Here is an 18,075-nt window from a genome sequence, read left to right as displayed (position 1 = left end):
ACGTGTCCGTAAACCGCTAGGAGAGAAAAATGATGGGAGGCATATATTTTGCTAATGAGGATGTCTTTGGAGAATAAACAAGGCAAAAATGGATGTATATGTGCTGCACTGTGGGGGATGATGGGATGGAATGGGGCCAAGCAGGCGAGAAGAGGAAGCTGTTTCCTCCTTTGTGCTATATTTGGTCTTCCAGAGGATGGCGGGTGTGGGAGAGTAGGCACATTGTGTTGTACATACGTATGTACACGCTCCCTCATGAGCATTTTGGGGGTGAACAGACAACTGCAATGGAACAGCAGCAAAAACCACAGAACACTAGCTCTGGTGCGACAATGCAAATAAGGAAATGAATGCCGCATAAAGATTATTTTATTTCCTCGCGCTGTCTTGTCAGGGGTCGGCTGATTCCTATACCAGTAGACCGTCGGATTCCGACCTGTCAGCAGAGGAGGATCGTGAGGCGTATCGGCGTGAAGCCGAGCGCCAGGCGCAGCTTCAGCTCGACAGGGCTAAGGTAGGATTTCAAATTAGTTCGTGCCAGGATATAATTTGTTCTATTCATGACTATTAATTATTATTGGGTTACCTTTTGCTCAATTTTTGTTGCGGTAGGTATGTATTTTGCTATTTAGTCACTTCTTTTTTTGGTAAGCACGCTGCAACCTAACAGTTACAAAAAGGTTACATGTGCAGTAATTTTGAGTGTTCAACACTTGCTTGTTTCAGTATTATTTTATTTTTTAGCTATGGACAAATGAAGGCCAGGCTATTAAAAAGCGATATACTGGAAATCCATGTTATCACTAGTGCCTAAAGCCAATCAGATAAGAAACTAATTTATGTCTTTTTTTTCTTTTCTTTTCTTTTTTTTTTGGGGGGGGGGGTCAAGTCCAAACCTGTGGCGTTTGCAGTCAAGACAAATGTGAGTTACTGTGGAGCTCTGGATGAGGATTGCCCTGTACAAGGAGCTGCAGTCAACTTTGATGCCAAAGACTTCCTGCACATCAAAGAAGTGAGTGACTGAAACGCTTCCTTTTTGTTTAAACCGCACACATCTGTGTTATGCTAAAACAGTCGCCCATGTAACAGAAGTACAGCAATGACTGGTGGATCGGCCGCCTCGTCAAAGAGGGAGGTGACATCGCTTTCATCCCCAGCCCGCTGCGGCTGGAGGCAATGAGACTCAAGCAAGAGCAGAAACAGAGGTACACTTTGCCTTGTGTCGGCTTATTTAAATCAAAATCAGCTTTTTGTTAATGACACAGGATGGGTTACGATTGCTACTAAATTACAATAAATGTTATAATAAATAAGCCTTTTTGAGGCAAACAAACTAGATTGGCCGCTCTGCATCATAAACAACGTTAAGGAATACGAATAGAATGTGTTAATCAGTTAGCGGCATCAGTATACGAGCGTTTTACCTCTACTGGGAGTTTATGTAATATTTTGATTCGGGACTGCAGGAAAACAGGGGGTAATTCCTCCAGTTTAGGAGACATGGTGACTGGCAACTGGAGGACCGCACCACCATCTGCAGGTGAATGTAAGTATTACAAAAGCAGCCCGCTGATCAGACTGGCCGGCATTTATTTGAATCAACTTCAACTCAACTCACCTTTTTTTTATTTTCACAAGCTAAACAGAAGCAAAAACAGGTAGTGTTACTCAGTCTGGTTTTTGACATTTGCTGTGGTTGTCTTCTCCCCAATTGCCTATGGCCAATCCTAGTTCGCCCCCCTTCATACCTCTTAAACCCTTCGCCTTGCCTTGTGTGTGGCAGGAACATGTCCCTCCATACGATGTCGTGCCGTCCATGAGGCCGGTTGTGCTCGTGGGACCGTCACTCAAGGGTTATGAGGTCAGTGCTAATGGTCACACAAACACTTTCCACTAAAACGATCACTTCTTTATTTACTCTTCCATACAGTCATTACATCAAATGTTAGTTTCTTCTCTCTTATACACAGGTTACAGATATGATGCAGAAAGCCCTATTTGACTTCCTCAAACACAGATTTGAAGGAAGGTCAGTAGACATGAGAGAATTTATCATTGTCTGTATCTCAATTTTTTTTTTAAAGAGCTGCAAATATTTGTATGACTATGTTTTCCCCCCCGTGTTCACTAATACTACAGAATCTCTATCACCCGTGTCACTGCCGACTTGTCCCTAGCTAAAAGGTCCGTCCTCAATAAAAGACCTATAATGGAGAGGTCCAACACTCGCTCCAGTTTGGGTAAAAGTCACATGAACAAAACAGGATACTTTTGGATGGATAGGAGTTCAATAGTTGAACTTGAAAAGTGTTTGTGATTTACACAGCGGAGGTTCAGAGCGAGATTGAGAGGATATTTGAACTTGCCAAAACACTGCAGCTGGTGGTTCTGGATGCGGACACCATCAACCATCCCGCGCAGCTTGCCAAAACCTCCCTCGCACCTATCGTTGTCTACGTTAAAGTCTCCTCACCAAAGGTATCATCTACAATAACTGTCCGTTTCTGCGCCATGTCGACAAATTGTCCTTTTGGCTCCCCTTAGGTGCTGCAGAGGCTTATCAAGTCCAGGGGAAAGTCTCAGAGCAAGCACTTGAATGTGCAGATGATGGCCGCAGACAAACTCTCTCAGTGCCCCCCCGTAAGTCAACTATCATTTCCTGTCCGAGTATTTGAATGAGCTTCAATCTCCAGGCTGGTAAAATATTTACCATTTGTATGATGTACAGTCTGGAGTTGACCCCAATGAGAACAAGTAAAAGAGAATATGAATGAATGGACGGCAATCTTGTGCATAAACAAATAGCACCCATTCAAGGTTGTTTCGATTACTACTGTATTTAGTTGGAGTATTTCAGAATTCATCCAACATAAATGCTTGAAGACAGAACTTATAGTTGTTTTTATATGTCTTAACGCCTACAAATAAATGTCTTGATAATCACAAAATAATCCTAAAAGTCATCCTTCCCAGAATGCCTTGCATGTATTCAAGATGAGTGGTGGCTGTGCCAAAACGCACAAGGCATAGCAGGGCAAGCAGGAATTAAATACGGTAATCATTTTACCGACTCAAGAGAAGGGTGGGAATTACACACCAAGTTGACAAGTAAATCGACGATCTAAAAAGTAACGGATGGAAACAGGACCATGAAAGGCGTCAATTACAACAAAGAGCCAGTGTTGATAGAACAGAAGGGCTAGGCAAAAGTTGATTGTCAGGCACGGGGGAAAAAAATCACATTGATGTCAAGCAAGGTACATGCTGCAGAAACCAGGAAAACATGAGCACCAACCCAAACTGCCCACGGCTGAGCAGCTGAACGCACGTTACCACTTGAGCGCAATGAAAAATGGGTATACAGTAGTCAGTAATTAGGTAATGAATGGTTGTTGAGAATTCAGTGATTGCCTGATTATTTTTTTTTTTCTTTTTTCACAAAAGTACCCGTGGCTCCTATTTAAATCATATGCTGCCTTTTCCAAGTTGCCCTTTCGCCCGTAGGATTTGTTTGATGTCATTTTGGATGAAAACCAGTTGGAGGATGCTTGTGAACATTTGGCTGAATACCTGGAGATATACTGGCGGGCCACTCATCTCCCAGGCACCTCGCCTCTCAATCCTCTTTTAGAGCAGAGTCTGATGACCCCGCCATCGGCCATCTCCAGCCTCCAGGTGAGCTGCCCTTCGCCGGTCTCGGCAGTGACCCGCGGAGACCTGTGTTTTATTATGTTGTCGTCGTTTTCAACGTCTCGCGATTCTCACCTGTGTGTTTTTGATATGAATGTCTTCTTCGCTTGTGTGTCCTCTCACTCATCCATGCTTAACATTTTCTGAAATACAGGAATTAATTGAGTGATGGCTTAACCAGCTGGGGTGAGTAGTGGGGTATATACTATACGACACACGCCTATTAACACTTGTGCCTAAAATGGGGATGACAGTGTTTTATTCGTGCGCCGCATCCTTCCTCCTCTCCTTGAGCTGACGGTCTCAAGTGAATCAATACTGAATTCACTGCAATGAATGACACACGGTCATGGAGCCTATATTGGCCAAATGTGTGTCATTTGACAGAATCTCTTCATCCCCCCCTTCTTGTCTGTTGATCCGTTTCCTCGCATGCCACGTAATTGTGCCTGTCCTCTGAGTGGCACATGACGTTACCGGGAATGTGTGTACTTCCTGTTACACGACATTAGTAATAAGAGCACAATACACTATGAGTAGAATACACTAACACGTATGCCATACAGCCTCCCCATTCTCTCCAACTCCACCATTTGACTGGCATTTTCGTTGTTGTAACAATGTGTGCACACGGACAAAACTTTGTGAACACCAAGATGAAAATGACTTATTATTCTCTAACAAAACTTGTCAATCACCACTTAAATTTACAAGTTTAAAAATAAATGAAATGAAAATAAAGTCCAATATAGAACCTGTTAATCTTGAAGTTGAAAAGACCATCGCGTTTGGTCCTCCAACTGGACCATGATGTGCGCAGATCATAGATGAAGTGTTGAAGTGACTCATACTGTATATACTAGACAACGTGTACAGTATAAAGTGTTGGCGTGTTCCTTTTGTATTAGCTTGAATGAAGAAAAAAGTGATGAACCATCAAAACTTTTTCGTTTTCTATTTTGTGACATGAGATATTACATTCATGATCAAATACAGTGTCGATAAACTCTTTTGTCACAAGCCACAGCAAGTGACAATCTTGTGACACATAATCCCAAATCAAATTTCCCAATGGGGTAATGTGACTTCATTCAAACACACACACCTGCATGTCAATAATAAAACATCAAACAGGACCCCTAACGGGATCTTCACAGTTGTTTTGGAGTCGTGGCCGAATCAAATCACCACTTTATCCCCGACTCATCTGTTGAAAGGTCAAACTTTCGCAGCTTTTAAAGCTTTTAAATCTCAGCTATGCCCTTCTATTGGAATTCACTTTGTTGCGGTCTTTCAACACTTTGATTGTTTGACGTCAGTATGTTTTTCCCATGCGCCAAAATACATATTTTGACGCAAGGCCTCTTGCCTGAGCCTGTCGCAAATACAATTTTATCACTCACAGTCATGCTCTGAACAAAGTCCATAGTCTGGTGTCATCTAAAATAGGGACTTGAAATGTATCTTTCTCTCAATATCATCACAAATGAATGGTTTCACTAGGCTAAAATGACCGTTTGCACCCAATCGTTGGCATCAAACGAACCCCAAAAAGGTTTTGCAGCACTACACTTAAGACGCATGTACTACTGTTTTTATTCGTCTCCGTAAGCCTTCACTGCGGGCATTCAAAGTAGCATTAAGTAAGTCCTTCTTCACGTGGTGTTTGCATTCTTTTGTCATCCTTCTCTGTTTGCATCCACCACACCTTTGACGTCCCCACACGTGCCGCGACGAGCAGGAAATGTGAGGCCACTTGTGCGAGGCCGTGCCACGTTCGTCACCTTCCTTATGCCCCTCCAGAACAAGAACCAGCCGCAGCCTAGTGAGGCGGTAGAAATGGAGGCTGAGGAGCAGGAGGGGGAAGAGGAGGAAGAGGCGGGAGAGGAGGCCGTCTCCCCCTTGGAACAGGACAGTCTCATGCCGTCGGATGAGGCCAGCGACTCCCTGTCTCACGGCCAGAGGGCGAGCCCGTGTCAGCGGGGAGCAGAGGAAGATGAGGAGGAGGAGGAGGAGGAGGAGGACGACGAGTATGCCTCTCCTTGCCGCGGCCGCTCGTACGGGGGCATGTACCCCGCCCACCGCGGGCGCGCCGGCGGGCACAATGCCAACAGCCACGAGTCACAGGACAGGCTGCTTCAAAGTGAAGCCCAGCAGGGTCACAACCAGAGGAACAACCGTCAGCGCAGCCGCCCTTGGCCTCGAGACACCTACTGATAAATCCATAAGTCCAGGTCTATTTTTAGAGCATCGCCTTTTTTCTCCAGCGAGGGGGCGTTTTGACATCTTGGGCCGGATTGGCAACAGGGCTACTCCGCGATGAGATGTCTTTAGGCAAACTTGCACCGCTTTGCCTGTGGTTCTCTCTATCGGAGGATGTCTCCAGATACAGTATATTGGCCTTTGAGCAAAACACGTTTAGGTCTCTTTACTGTTGCATGTGTGACTAGAGTATGATACTTTTGAGACTATTTGCACATTGACGCCAGAACGGGAGCTGAATGATCTTTACGACGAAACTCATGTAGGAATGTTTACTGTTGAATACGTAGATGGGAGATACCAATGTATTTTCGGATCATGTAAATATGAACGGGCACCCGCCTATGTTACGTCGCTTTATGATTTGGTCGCTTCTCCCTGATACGCGCTGCCACCCGAGGTTTCTCATTTTTGAACTTGGGAAATGGCACATTGCAAGTGTGAAGCTGCAGTCAGTCAATGTCCGCGTCACCGCCGGCGCACCTCTCTCGCGCGCCGCTATTGCGCAATCGCTCGCTAACACCTCGAAAAAGCTGACGGGCAAAGAGAATGTAAACGTTTGAAAACAAAAACAAAAAAACCCCAAAATGGATTGTTGGTGCCCCTTCCCATACATGAAGAAGACGCTGCTCCACGGCGGCTTTCCAGAATGTACGTTTGCATGCCTCGGGGTGCCTCGGAACCACCCCGTCATCTGATTGTAGCACGTTCTTTGATTGTAGCATCTCCACGCTTCTATCTCATTAATCATTGCGCTCACTTTGTGTACTGCAGTTTTACCCTGGCCGACCCTCAGGTGTCCCTCAGCTCCACGTGACAAGCATGTGGCGCAGGACTCGCAGCTGTAGCTCCTGCCCGTGGCATGACATAATGCCGTCGTTAAATTGCGCCCTCAGCCAGCGAGCATCACAGGGTCCATACCAGCTGACTTAGGAATCACTTGGTTACTGCTTCTATGTCGCACATGTATCTAGTGTTGTATGTACAGTATATTTTGAAGAGGAAAAAAACCCTGATAAAGCATGATTGAGAGGAAAAAAAAAAAAACCTATGCAAGTGCTGCATGAATTTTGATTTTTACCGTTAAGTATTTTGCTAATGTATCGTTTCTGGTTCTGCCCGTTGTCTTGCAGTGATAGTCGTCTTTGGGGCAGTTTTCTTCTCCACGTAGAACTAACAGCACTCTTACTCCGACAAGTTCACCTTGAGCAACCTTGTCGTGCTTTGAAGGCCCTTCACTGAAAACTGTCTCCAGATCAGATTGATGACTGATGTCCTGCATGTCTTAGTTCTGCAATTAACTATTTGCATTCTATTTTGCCAGAGTGGACCAATGATTAAACAACTGATGAAGCGGTTGAAGTTTAGTTCCAATTTATCAAGCACAATTTTTACGAGGGTATCGTTTCGTTTACTATGTCTTATTCTGTATGCAATACTAGGCCTAACATTGAAAATGAAACAAACGCCTTACATCATTCTCGACTTACTTTTTAGTGTGAGTAAGAAAAAAAAACAAAACAAAAGAAAATGTAAAAATTGCACTACTTTTTCGGGATGGTTGCTTTGTAATGCAATAACTGCACTAATTCTAACCGTGTATCCACCACACTATTATCTGTCAAGTGTGCTAGCGTGACACAAAACGCCTCTTCCCGCTCCTGATCAAAAGCTGTACAAAGTCGAGACATTTCCTGCTTGATGCTGTAAAGAATGCTTTCTATTTGAGAAAAATAGATTTAAATACAAAAAAAATATGACCAACAAAATAAAACACATTTTATGTACTTCAATTGTTTTCGTATATTTTTTGCCTTATTAGGCCTATTACTTCATGCCAAAAGATGTATATTATGAATATATTATGAATATATCTCATATATATATATATATATATATATATATATATATATATATATATTATGAATATTTTTTTTTCTGCCAGCATCTGCCTAAAAAAATCAGTCAGGCACTAAAGGCTCTCCATTTACTACTATTTACATTTTTCAACAAATGTTCAGCACTTTTATGGAGAACAAAAAAAAAAACCCAGAAGGTTGCTGATGGTTTAATCACAAGACTGACAATATTGTTTTCATACAAAGGTTTTTAGTTAAAATGTTGCATTACATTGTATACTGTAATTCTTCAAAGAAAGACCAGAAAAAAAAACGACTTGCCACAAAGTCCATATATAGTCAATTAGGAGAGGGGAAAATAAATCAACTACAGTTCTTGCCATGATCTGACATTTTTTCCAGCACTGCCGATGACGATCTTTCGAACATATGCGTGAATCATCAAGAGGATGATTTCGGTTTTTGATCATGTGAACAGAATACTCAAGACATGTTCTAAGTTACCAAATTTTAAACGAGTTAAAAAAAAAAAAAAAAAAGGCAAGTCCTTTTGCCATGTTCAAGCAAAGATTGTCTCCTCTCTCCGCTTCTTGGTCAAGATGGTTCCAGGTTTGTGTTGTGCGTCCGGGTGGTTAGCCAACTCTGGCGGGCATGTGGACACGGGACTCTCCAGGATGGCCTGCTTCAAGTCGTAGAACACAGCAGAGTCCTCCTTGGTGAGGAAGGTCATGGCCACGCCGCTCTTACCGGCACGACCCGTACGGCCGATACGATGGATATAATCTGCGAGGGACAGCCAATAGAATGTTACTCCAGTGGTACAACAACATGCGCAGAAATTCAATAAAAGGAATCTCCAAAAGGAGTGTGCTGTGCAGTTCATTTTTTTTTTTTTAAGTTAGTAGGCTAATTTCTAGTCCATGATTGATGTTTACGACGCGACAAATGGACTGTGATGGACTTCCATTCACACCGTATTGACTCAAACAGAAAAAAAGTATGTGCGGCCACCAAATTAAAAAAAACAAAATACACATTTATGCAATAGATTCATTTAGTATACCTGGTACTAAGAAATGGTTTGACTTGAGGGAAAGACAACGACACGGAGATGCTTACCCTCAATGTTCTTGGCCATGTCATAGTTGATGACCATGGACACGTCCTGGATGTCAATACCTCGACCGGCCACGTCTGTTGCCACCAGGATGTCTTTGGCACCCGCCTTGAGGTTGGAGAGCGCAAACTCTCTTTGCTCCTGACCTTTGCCACCGTGCAGCGTGCAAGCGTTGTACTGTGAAAAGAGATTGTGGCACATCACTTACTACAACTGACAACAGCTAAAAATCAAGATGGAATGGTATGAAACTCTTCCAAAGGTTTAATAATCCACAATGACTTACTCCCATCTTCTCCAAGGATTTAGCCAGCACATCGCAACCTTTCTTCTGGTTGACAAAAATAATGATGGGGGGCTCAAAACCATGCGCCAACACCTCCAGCAGTTTCTTCCTGCAGCACAACAATCACGTGGCCACACAAGTGTCAGAAAATCCCTTTCTGGGAGCAAATAGGATGGTGGATGCTTGCGCCACGATTCCTGAGTCCCACCTTTTCTCTCCCTCGGACATGAGCACCACTTTCTGTTCCACTCTCTCGTGGGGTTTGCCCGCGGACCCGATGTACACCACTGCGGCTCGACGCAGGTAGCTCCTTGCCAGTCTCTCCACAGCGGGAGGCATGGTTGCCGTGAACATGACGGTCTGCAAAGCAACAATCAAATAGTCCACGGGGGAACAGAAACAAGCGCTGGGACGCCCCAATGGGAATGAACATACTTGTCTGTATTTATGTTTCCCGGACTCAAAGTTCATGGTCATTTTCTCAGGGTCCTCAGCTTCTTCCGTGTCAGGTTTTTGATTGGTCACCGGGATATACTCCAGAATCTTTTGGACGTCAGGCTCAAAGCCCATATCAATCATACGATCGGCTTCGTCCAGGACCACATAAGTGCAACGACCGAGGACCAGGTAGCGATTCTCCAGTACATCGATCAGACGACCGGGGGTGGCGATAACAATCTGTGAAATTAAGTGGTAGTCGGTGTATTGTACAGTAATGTTCAAAATAATAGCAGTTTCATGTAACAATCTCGATGAATCCATGTTTCCGGCATGTTTTTTACGGCTGCATAGCAAACAAGTTACCAGTAGCTACAGTAGATTGTCAGGAAACCAACAAGAGCCAGCATTCATAAAAGGGACAAAGTGCAATATTTAGGCAGTTATTAATTTTAAACCCCCACTTTAATTTCAATCAAATGTATCTGAATGAATTTGACTACAGAAAAGTGTATTTTCTCTTATATTTTCTGAATATCTAACAAAGTGAGACTTGCAAGTTATTATACCTTTGCCCACAAGACAAAAGAGAGAGGGCGGCGACATCTCACCTCGCACCCCATCCTGAGACGGAAGCCCTGGTCCTCTCTGGAGATACCTCCAATAACAGCCACGGTACGGATGCCGAGAGGTTTACCAAACTTGATAGTTTCCTCCTCGATCTGCTGCGCTAACTCACGAGTCGGGGCCAGGATCACAGCATAAGGACCCTGGTCCGAATCCTCGATCCTGCAGCGGGAAGATGCATGCCATGGCGAATGTAAAATAGAGCGACAGACAGGCAGGCAAGCGAGTCACTTCAGCATGCATGGCATCACCTGTCAATCTTTGGAAGGGTCGTGATCCAGACGAGCAGCGGGATGAGGAAAGCAGCCGTTTTACCGCTACCGGTCTCAGCCACACCGATGATGTCGCGGTTCTGTAAGCCGATAGGAATGGCCTGTCTCTGAATCGGGGTTGGATCCTGGATATTATAAAGAAAAGAAATTGATCATGGTAAATGAGCTCAACAAAGACCATGCATGATCGCAAATTAGCATCGCTCCAGAGGAGTGAAACACATGACATGGCACAAGTCTACAGTATATTTTATCGTTGGCTGACATGCTGACCTTGTAGCCGCATTTGTCAATGACCTCCAGGATGTGTGCTGGCAGCTGGTACTCCTTCCAGTTTCTGATGGGGTTGGGGATCTTGCCACCCTTTGTGGTGATGCTGTAGTCCTCGCGGAAGATTCTCCAGTCTCTGTCGGTCATCTCATCCAGCTTCTTCTGAGACCAGTGTCTGTCGTCCCAGCGCTGCTTGGCTTCTTTCTTGCGCATCTTCTTAAGTCTGGTCCTGATGAACACAGGTAGCACAGTGCCCAGACAGAGGGTGAATTGGAGCGAGCGAAGTCGGTGGTGGGATGGCAGGTCCTTCCAAATTGGATACTCACTCTTCCTGCTCCTTCTCCTCCATTGTACGCCTTTTCTCCATCAAGTCACCATAAAAACGTGACTGCTCTCGTTTCTGCTGCTTGAGGTCTATGCCAGCGATGAAGCCACGTCCATAGAGTTGCACCGAATGTTTTTCTTTGTATCTGCAGCGTGATACACAATAGCTGTCGGTCACTGACTGACTGAGGTTCACAGAGCAACACCTCGCAAGGCTTGGTTTGACAACCATATTTTTCAAAGCATTTTGGCCAGAGCTTAAGGTACAGTGTGGGAATTTGACTTACATGGGGTTGTAGTCGACTGATGTGTCTTCGGAAGCATCCCACTCAAAAACAAACTTCCTGTCATTCAAGTGACGTGTTCGGCGGCGTTTCTTTACTCCGCCCAAGTAACGTTCCTGCAAAAAAATGTTTCATTTTGTTTTTTAACTGGATTCCAACCGCAGGTCTGAATTCCCAATTCCGATAGGTAGAGCCTGTAGCTGATTGCGATCCCTCGTTTTTCTCGAAAACCCCCTGCGAAAAGTGAAATCCGCAAAGTAGGCACTCCTACAAAAGTAAAGTAATAAAGTATAAAAACGACGCAAACACCTCTGCCTGTTTAAAGAATGCTGCTCGCGAGATAGGACTGGGCTGCTAGGTAGCAGTTATTAAAGGGTACAATGTATCATGAAGTGTAACAAATGACCAACCTTGATAGCCTGCAGTTCTTTGCCTTTGTCTTTTTCCTCTCTTATCTTTTGCCGTCCATCGTCCTCTTCGTTCCCATTGTTCTCCCGCTCTATCCGCTCTCGTCGTTCCCGTCGCTCTCGTTCTTGTGGATCCTCTGCAACACACATTAGCGCCTAGAACTGACACCTACGCATAGAACTGACAACTCCGTAAGGGAGTGAAGCTAAGGATGACATAAACCTAGCATTTTTCGTCCGATCTCTTGAAAAATCCTTCTCTTCTTCCGCTCCTCCTCCATCAGTTTCCTCCTCTCCTCAATCTCTTGCTCCCGCCGCTTGAGAGCCTCTGCCTCTCGCTCTGCTTTTGACAGGAACTTTGGCTGGAATAAAGGAAAAGATACAAAGAAGTGAGATAAGAAATGAGCTTTTTTGTTTTCTTTTTCAAAAGAAAACTCCTGACCTTTGCCTCTGCTTCTTCCTCTGCTTTCTTCTTGGCAAGAAGCTCCTCTAAAGATAATGGCTGCACCTGAAAAGAAGGAACACAGGTCTAAGACTTGTAAAGGTTACAGCAGAGTTTTTCAACCTTTTTTGAGACAAGGCGCACACTATCCTTTGGAAAAATCTCAAGGCTCACCAGAAGCCAAATACTACCGGCGATTAGCGAGGCTGACGTATGTCATTCTCGCCAGTCACTATCACGCCTTGACATCTTGTCTCGAAGTATTCTGCTGTCACAATTGGCGAGGAGTATTTATTACATGAATATTCTGCAACACACTGCTCTCACAGCCAACTAGGCCTGGGGCCAATATCAGATTTTGACAGTATGACAACCTTGAGCCAAAATATCACTGTATTATAGATTTGAAACTACAGCTCTAAAATATATCATTAAAAAAGTGTTTTTGCTCAATAGCTATTTCCTCAACATTAAAAACAGGTTACAGTATAAAATCATCAGCCAGACCTCACCTTCTCTTTTTTCTTTTTGTCATCTTGCTCTTCCTCCAGTTTTATGTCCTTCTCTGTCTTCAGCTTAGCATCCTTTGATTTGGGCGAAAGACTAGTTTGGAAAAGGTGAGATGTCATTAAAAATTATTTGGTTTCCCAAAGTTGTGCAAACAAGTGTCTGCGTACCTGGAGCGCCGGCTGCGATCCTTGTCACGTCGATGACTGTCTCGGTCCTTTCGGCTTCTGTCTCGATCTTTGTCTCTGTCACGTTCCTTTTCCCTGTCTTTTATGCGACGGTCTCTACAGCCACAATAAAAGCAAAAGAGTAGACAAAATGAACCACATTCATGCACTAAACGTGTGAGCGCATTCGAGAGCAGTGGTTCTCAATTGTTATAACTCTGGAACCCTCATTTTCTAGCATCCGTGTACCTTTCAACAGATTTTGAGCGATTGCGTTCCCGAGATCTACGCCGTTTGCGTGTGGGTGATTGTTTTCGGTCTCTTTCCCGTGAGCGGCTTCTTTTCCTTTCTCTGTCTTTGGTCCCTGAGGAGTCAGCATCTTTCTTCTCTGAAGAATCGGCTACCATCTGGATGCATGAAGTTAAAATGGAGATACCTGAGCATGCTGCATTAGTACCAAAATACAGTAAATTAGACAACATTCCTCAATATTTTGTAGCCCGTACTGATGAATCATTATCAAAAGACACCGCATTAGTGCCAAGCGAGCACAAATTCACTCCGAAAATTATATACATAAACATCAAGAACGTCAGTAGTCACAATTTCAAATCTCATGTTACAATTCAACTGTAACACCAACATGAACAGGTCAGCGTGACAACGTGAAATATAAGACGCATAAGATTGTGTTTGTGAAATGTGTTTTTGCTGATCATGGACTTCATTTAAGCATCACAAGAGTTATGTAAAACTACAACGCATGTAAAATATCAATTTCTGTCCGATTTTCATTACCACATTGTCAAAATGTACTTCACCTGTGGTAAGATTGTGAAGCAATTAGCACTTTTGGAAAGAGCAAATTCTGCAGCAGAAATACCACAAAGGTTTGCTATTTGTTTAATATTCAAATCGAGTGCTTGAAAATAATAGTTTTAGCTTACCGTGACCACTTGTAAACAAAACACTTGCGATTAATGTACGCTTCAAGCAGACGCCATCTTGTTAAATGCAAGAACGATAAATAAGGACTTTTGGGAATTGTAGTACTGAAGGACCACCTCAATCCAAAACTACATTTCCCTGCAAGAAGCCCCATGTTTATGAACACCTAAATGCCTGTTTAAAATGATGGTCCTGCTTCTGCACATCTTAACCACTAGATGGCAACTGTTTGCAACGTTCACAAGAAACGTGTATGTAATGCTGAAACTGAAAACTCATAACGCCCAATTTGTGGTCTATTGATCAGGTATGTGCCAACAATTTCAAAAACAATCCATGGTTTATTCAGTGATTCAAATTTTTTGTGTGAGCTACACTCCATGAAATACTTTTATCAACCAAGTACTGTACACTTCACCAGCCCCAAGCATTTTTTGTGAAAAAAAATTCAGAGTGCTTGGCTAGCATTGCTCAATTTATTAACCTTAGTAACTTCATTTATTTATCTAAAAAAGAAAAGACCTGTTCACAAGAAGAAAAAAAAACATGATTTTAAATATAGTATAAAAGTCATATATATATATATATATATATATATATATATATATATATATATATATATATATATATATATATATATATATATATATATATATATATATATATATATATATATATATATATATATATGTGTGTGTGTGTGTGTGTGCGTGTGCGTGTGTATTTTACTGTGTGAGAGGCTTTTTGACAGACGCTAAGGTAAGCAAGAACAAGCACAGATGATCAGAAATGTTCCAAACATGTTTTCAACGCTACACCACGTTGCACCATGAAAGCACTTAAAGGAATCTCAATTCAGAATGTCAATTCCTATTTCAACACTGCTCAAGTGTTGTAGTAAGAACATACCAACTGAGACCAAGACATTATCAAGACTTGAGAGTATCTAGACCAAGACGAAAAAGAAAAATCCCCCCCCCCCACCAAAAAAAAAACCTAACAAAATTACCAGTTTCTTTTGTTTTTTTGTTGCATTACTTTTATGTTTGGTTCAAAAACTAATTCTGCTCTGTTTTTGAAACAATACAATGAAAGAAATATCAAATCTAAGCAATTTTTTCACTTTTACAAATTATGCAATTTCTCACCGATCACAGTAGTAGTAGTGGTAGAAATAGTGGTTTAGATTGGTCTCGATAAAAAATCTCAAGTCTGCCCTGTCTGAGACTGAGACAAGAGTGAGTAAAAATGCCCTTGATTCCAAGATGAGACCATGGGAAGTCCATGTTCTTGAGAACTAATACACTCCTATCTGGAAACATACGATATTTTTAGGTGAGGGTATTTCAAATAAAACATGTAACATGGACTTTTGTCACAGTTGGACAATGTTGGACTATTGGCGACTGGAAATTTTGTATCATGCCAACTGAAGTCATTTCTACACAGACGTAATGTGGCAAACATGCCACACGTCAGCAAACATTTAGCTGAAGGTACATGACAGGATGGCAAAAAGCCGAACTGCAGTCCACCCCCAATCCAGGCACCGCTTGTGGCCCAGCTTCAGCTCCCCTTCCCCCTAGTACTCCCCGATGCCAAGCAAGACCGTCTAATTAAAGCACTGGAAGAGCACTCACTCTTGACGTGCCCTGCGGGTGTGCCAAAATGGGCACAGGAACATCAAAGCGAGTGCATCTGTATGAGGAGGTTTCGATTTGTTGAAGGTGAACAATAGGGGATAATGAGTTCAGGGGTGTTAATCCATTATGTATCAGAGAAAACTCTTCACCGCTTAGATGCGCACAAGGGGTCTTGCTTTTGCTGACAGTATTCCCAGGCTGAAGGGCAACAAACATGCTGCCCTTACCCCACTGAACAGGAGAGGAAGGAAATATGCAGAGCAGATGACATCAACTGCTTAGTATACACAGCGCATTTGACACACATTCATACACCACTTCACATGTGTGCATGAATGCCCCGTACAACAAATAATGTGCAGGCAGACCGAAATTGATGGTGAGAAAGAACAATTACGGGGCTATCGCAGCAGAAGCCATCTAGTTAGTAATAATGCAAAGATCCGGGTTCGTGGTTAAGGATGACTCGGGTTTGCGCATTCGGTGTGGGATATTAAAAGACAATCTAAGCGCAAGCTTAGCCGCAATGTTGCAAAGACGTTTACATTAGAAGAGGGAATTCTCGGAAAGATTCAAAGCGGCTTTTCTGTGCCTTTTCAGATAACTACAAATCAACCCGAACAAATCCAGGCATCCATAGCTGACTGTAGCCTGTGGATAGACGTAATAGTGGCTCTGAGACAGAAACACATAATGACACGCCGGAGATTGTCTGTTTCTCCCCAGCTGAGCCCGATACACCCCCTACCCAGTTCCCAAAGCAGATAGGAGTTATGAAGTTGTCAGTGCAGCTGTGGCACTGCTCTCTATTCTGTATGTATGTGCACTGGCAGGGGATGTGAGGGAATTTGATCTATATGTCAGTGCAGACAGCTAATCAGTAAGCAGACGGCATAGCGTTGCAAACCTCCATCAGACCCTGCGCTTGCTCTTTCTGCTGCTGTGTGTCTCTTCATAATAGACTGCATCATCTGAGTGTTTTTATTTGTCGACACAGCCATGTCTGAGAGATGATGCACTCACGAGGTAATGAGATACGCAAGCGTGGCGTCCATTTTCCAGAGGTGAGCACTTCGTTAGCACTGACGGACAGTCCGTCGCCGACGGACGCCCGTTTTGCCGACGGACCGATGAATGACAGGAATGCTTAAAAAAAGGGTGAATTAAAAATGCCAGAATTGCAATTTTCATCCGTCTTTATAATTGTCGTGACAGACATCAGATCAGATGTCCGTCAGTCAGCCACTGCTTACTGAAATATAATTCGACTGACTTGGATGTTCAATTGCTATATTGTTGCATCTTCATAATACAAACTGCAATCAGCCTGCAGTCAATGTGACAGTAGTCACTTTACAGTACCACCAAGCAGTGGAGAAACGTGTACAGTTGATTGAATAAACTGTGTTGGTTTGAGTCACTACTTATCATTCACAGCTAGAACTCAGCTGACTTTATCAGAGATTTATTTGTAGCTGCTCCCTTTTTAAGTCCTGGTGTCAAGTTTCTTGCTGATATGAGCATTCTGGGATGTGTTTTCCAGTAACCAATTAGTGTAGACCAAATTTGCATTCTTTCTCTGATTGGCTCTTGGCCACGAAATGCAAGATAGAAGTTGTTTTTTTTTTCCTACTATAACTCCCTAATTAACTGAGTGCAAACAGAAGTAGACCAGCGCCTGATGAACGACGGACCAGAAAAAAAGGTCAAATGTCGCCCGCTAGTGGTGGCAGAAGGTTGAGAAAAATACACCGACAGCTTGACAACCGATGATTACAATTTCATATGGCTTCAAAAAAAATGTCTGACCGACAGTGACGGAAAGAGGACGGGCTTCTGACGAATGACGACTGTGGGATTTTGGCTAATTTTGTTTTCTGACATTAAACATACCGAAGAATAATTCATTCTTGTCCATTTAAGATAGTGTCCTGTCTTTGACTCAAGGCATGGAAATATAGAGATGTTTTTTGAAAATTCTGGTACATTGATTAATTCACAAAATAATTGACAACCAATATTATTGTTTGTTCCAGCACTGGTCAGACGTGTGGTTTGTTGTCATGAATAAACCTGCTTTGGTGCCTGAATCATTCCCGGCATGGTTGTAATTGTGTCCGTTAATCAGCTGTGTTGTCAACACATTTTGATTTCCTTCATGCAAATTTAAGAGAAAAAAAAGAATTACACAAAAGCAATGACCAAAATAAGCGTTTGAACATTTTTGAGCTGAAACATGTTTTCCTTCTTCTTCAGTTGTGTGATTTCATGATCTTTGAATCCAATATTTTAACGTTCACCTGACCAGTTGCAAACCTTGCATTTGGTACTTTGGGCTTGTGGGGAGGTTTGCTTGACTTCTTTCAGCTCTGTAATACCACGACTATCACATTCCATCTATAGAAATCATAAATAGTATGCAAAAAAACAATATAACAGCATGCAACTCTGATATGTACATTGTGTTAAGCCCTTCAGAATTATTGTGCATATCTAAAAATAACCTGACAAAAACATAAAGCAATTTAAATG

At 42.9% G+C, this 18,075-nt stretch overlaps 2 protein-coding genes across 3 annotated transcripts in view; one reads left to right on the top strand and one right to left on the bottom strand.

Annotated features, from left to right (window-relative positions):
• LOC148427766 (voltage-dependent L-type calcium channel subunit beta-3-like) overlaps positions 1-7,745 on the top strand; it is a 13,349-nt gene extending 5,604 nt beyond the window's left edge. The window contains exons 1-13 of one of the 2 annotated variants that reach the window (XM_088406305.1): positions 177-324; positions 395-514; positions 890-1,012; positions 1,090-1,205; positions 1,467-1,546; positions 1,639-1,658; positions 1,784-1,861; positions 1,971-2,029; positions 2,140-2,240; positions 2,327-2,478; positions 2,545-2,640; positions 3,505-3,675; positions 5,494-7,745. In XM_088406305.1, the coding sequence (XP_088262431.1) occupies positions 256-324; positions 395-514; positions 890-1,012; positions 1,090-1,205; positions 1,467-1,546; positions 1,639-1,658; positions 1,784-1,861; positions 1,971-2,029; positions 2,140-2,240; positions 2,327-2,478; positions 2,545-2,640; positions 3,505-3,675; positions 5,494-5,907 (1,599 nt within the window). In that variant the 5' untranslated portion in view covers positions 177-255 and the 3' untranslated portion in view covers positions 5,908-7,745. Of the gene's footprint in view, positions 1-176; positions 325-394; positions 515-889; positions 1,013-1,089; positions 1,206-1,466; positions 1,547-1,638; positions 1,659-1,783; positions 1,862-1,970; positions 2,030-2,139; positions 2,241-2,326; positions 2,479-2,544; positions 2,641-3,504; positions 3,676-5,493 lie in introns of those variants that run through there. The other variant, XM_088406313.1, reaches the window with a different exon arrangement.
• A 260-nt stretch (positions 7,746-8,005) lies between these two features.
• ddx23 (DEAD (Asp-Glu-Ala-Asp) box polypeptide 23) lies at positions 8,006-13,985 on the bottom strand. Its single transcript, XM_088408745.1, has 17 exons — positions 13,900-13,985; positions 13,202-13,359; positions 12,956-13,069; positions 12,791-12,881; positions 12,279-12,344; positions 12,060-12,198; positions 11,840-11,973; positions 11,433-11,545; positions 11,148-11,291; positions 10,825-11,050; positions 10,531-10,676; positions 10,264-10,441; positions 9,650-9,892; positions 9,423-9,574; positions 9,215-9,323; positions 8,931-9,105; positions 8,006-8,594 (listed from the first exon to the last, which is right to left on the bottom strand). Exons 2-17 carry the CDS (start codon positions 13,357-13,359, stop codon positions 8,371-8,373), a joined length of 2,412 nt encoding a protein of 803 aa, XP_088264871.1. The 5' UTR covers positions 13,900-13,985; the 3' UTR covers positions 8,006-8,370.
• Between the last annotated feature and the right edge of the window lie 4,090 nt (positions 13,986-18,075).

The sequence above is a fragment of the Hippichthys cyanospilos genome, chromosome 2 (genome assembly GCF_059441005.1).
Source record: "Hippichthys cyanospilos isolate Australia breed blue-spotted pipefish chromosome 2, RoL_Hcya_1.0, whole genome shotgun sequence".
Taxonomy (NCBI): domain Eukaryota; kingdom Metazoa; phylum Chordata; class Actinopteri; order Syngnathiformes; family Syngnathidae; genus Hippichthys; species Hippichthys cyanospilos.
This window is presented reverse-complemented; position numbering and strand designations above follow the sequence as displayed.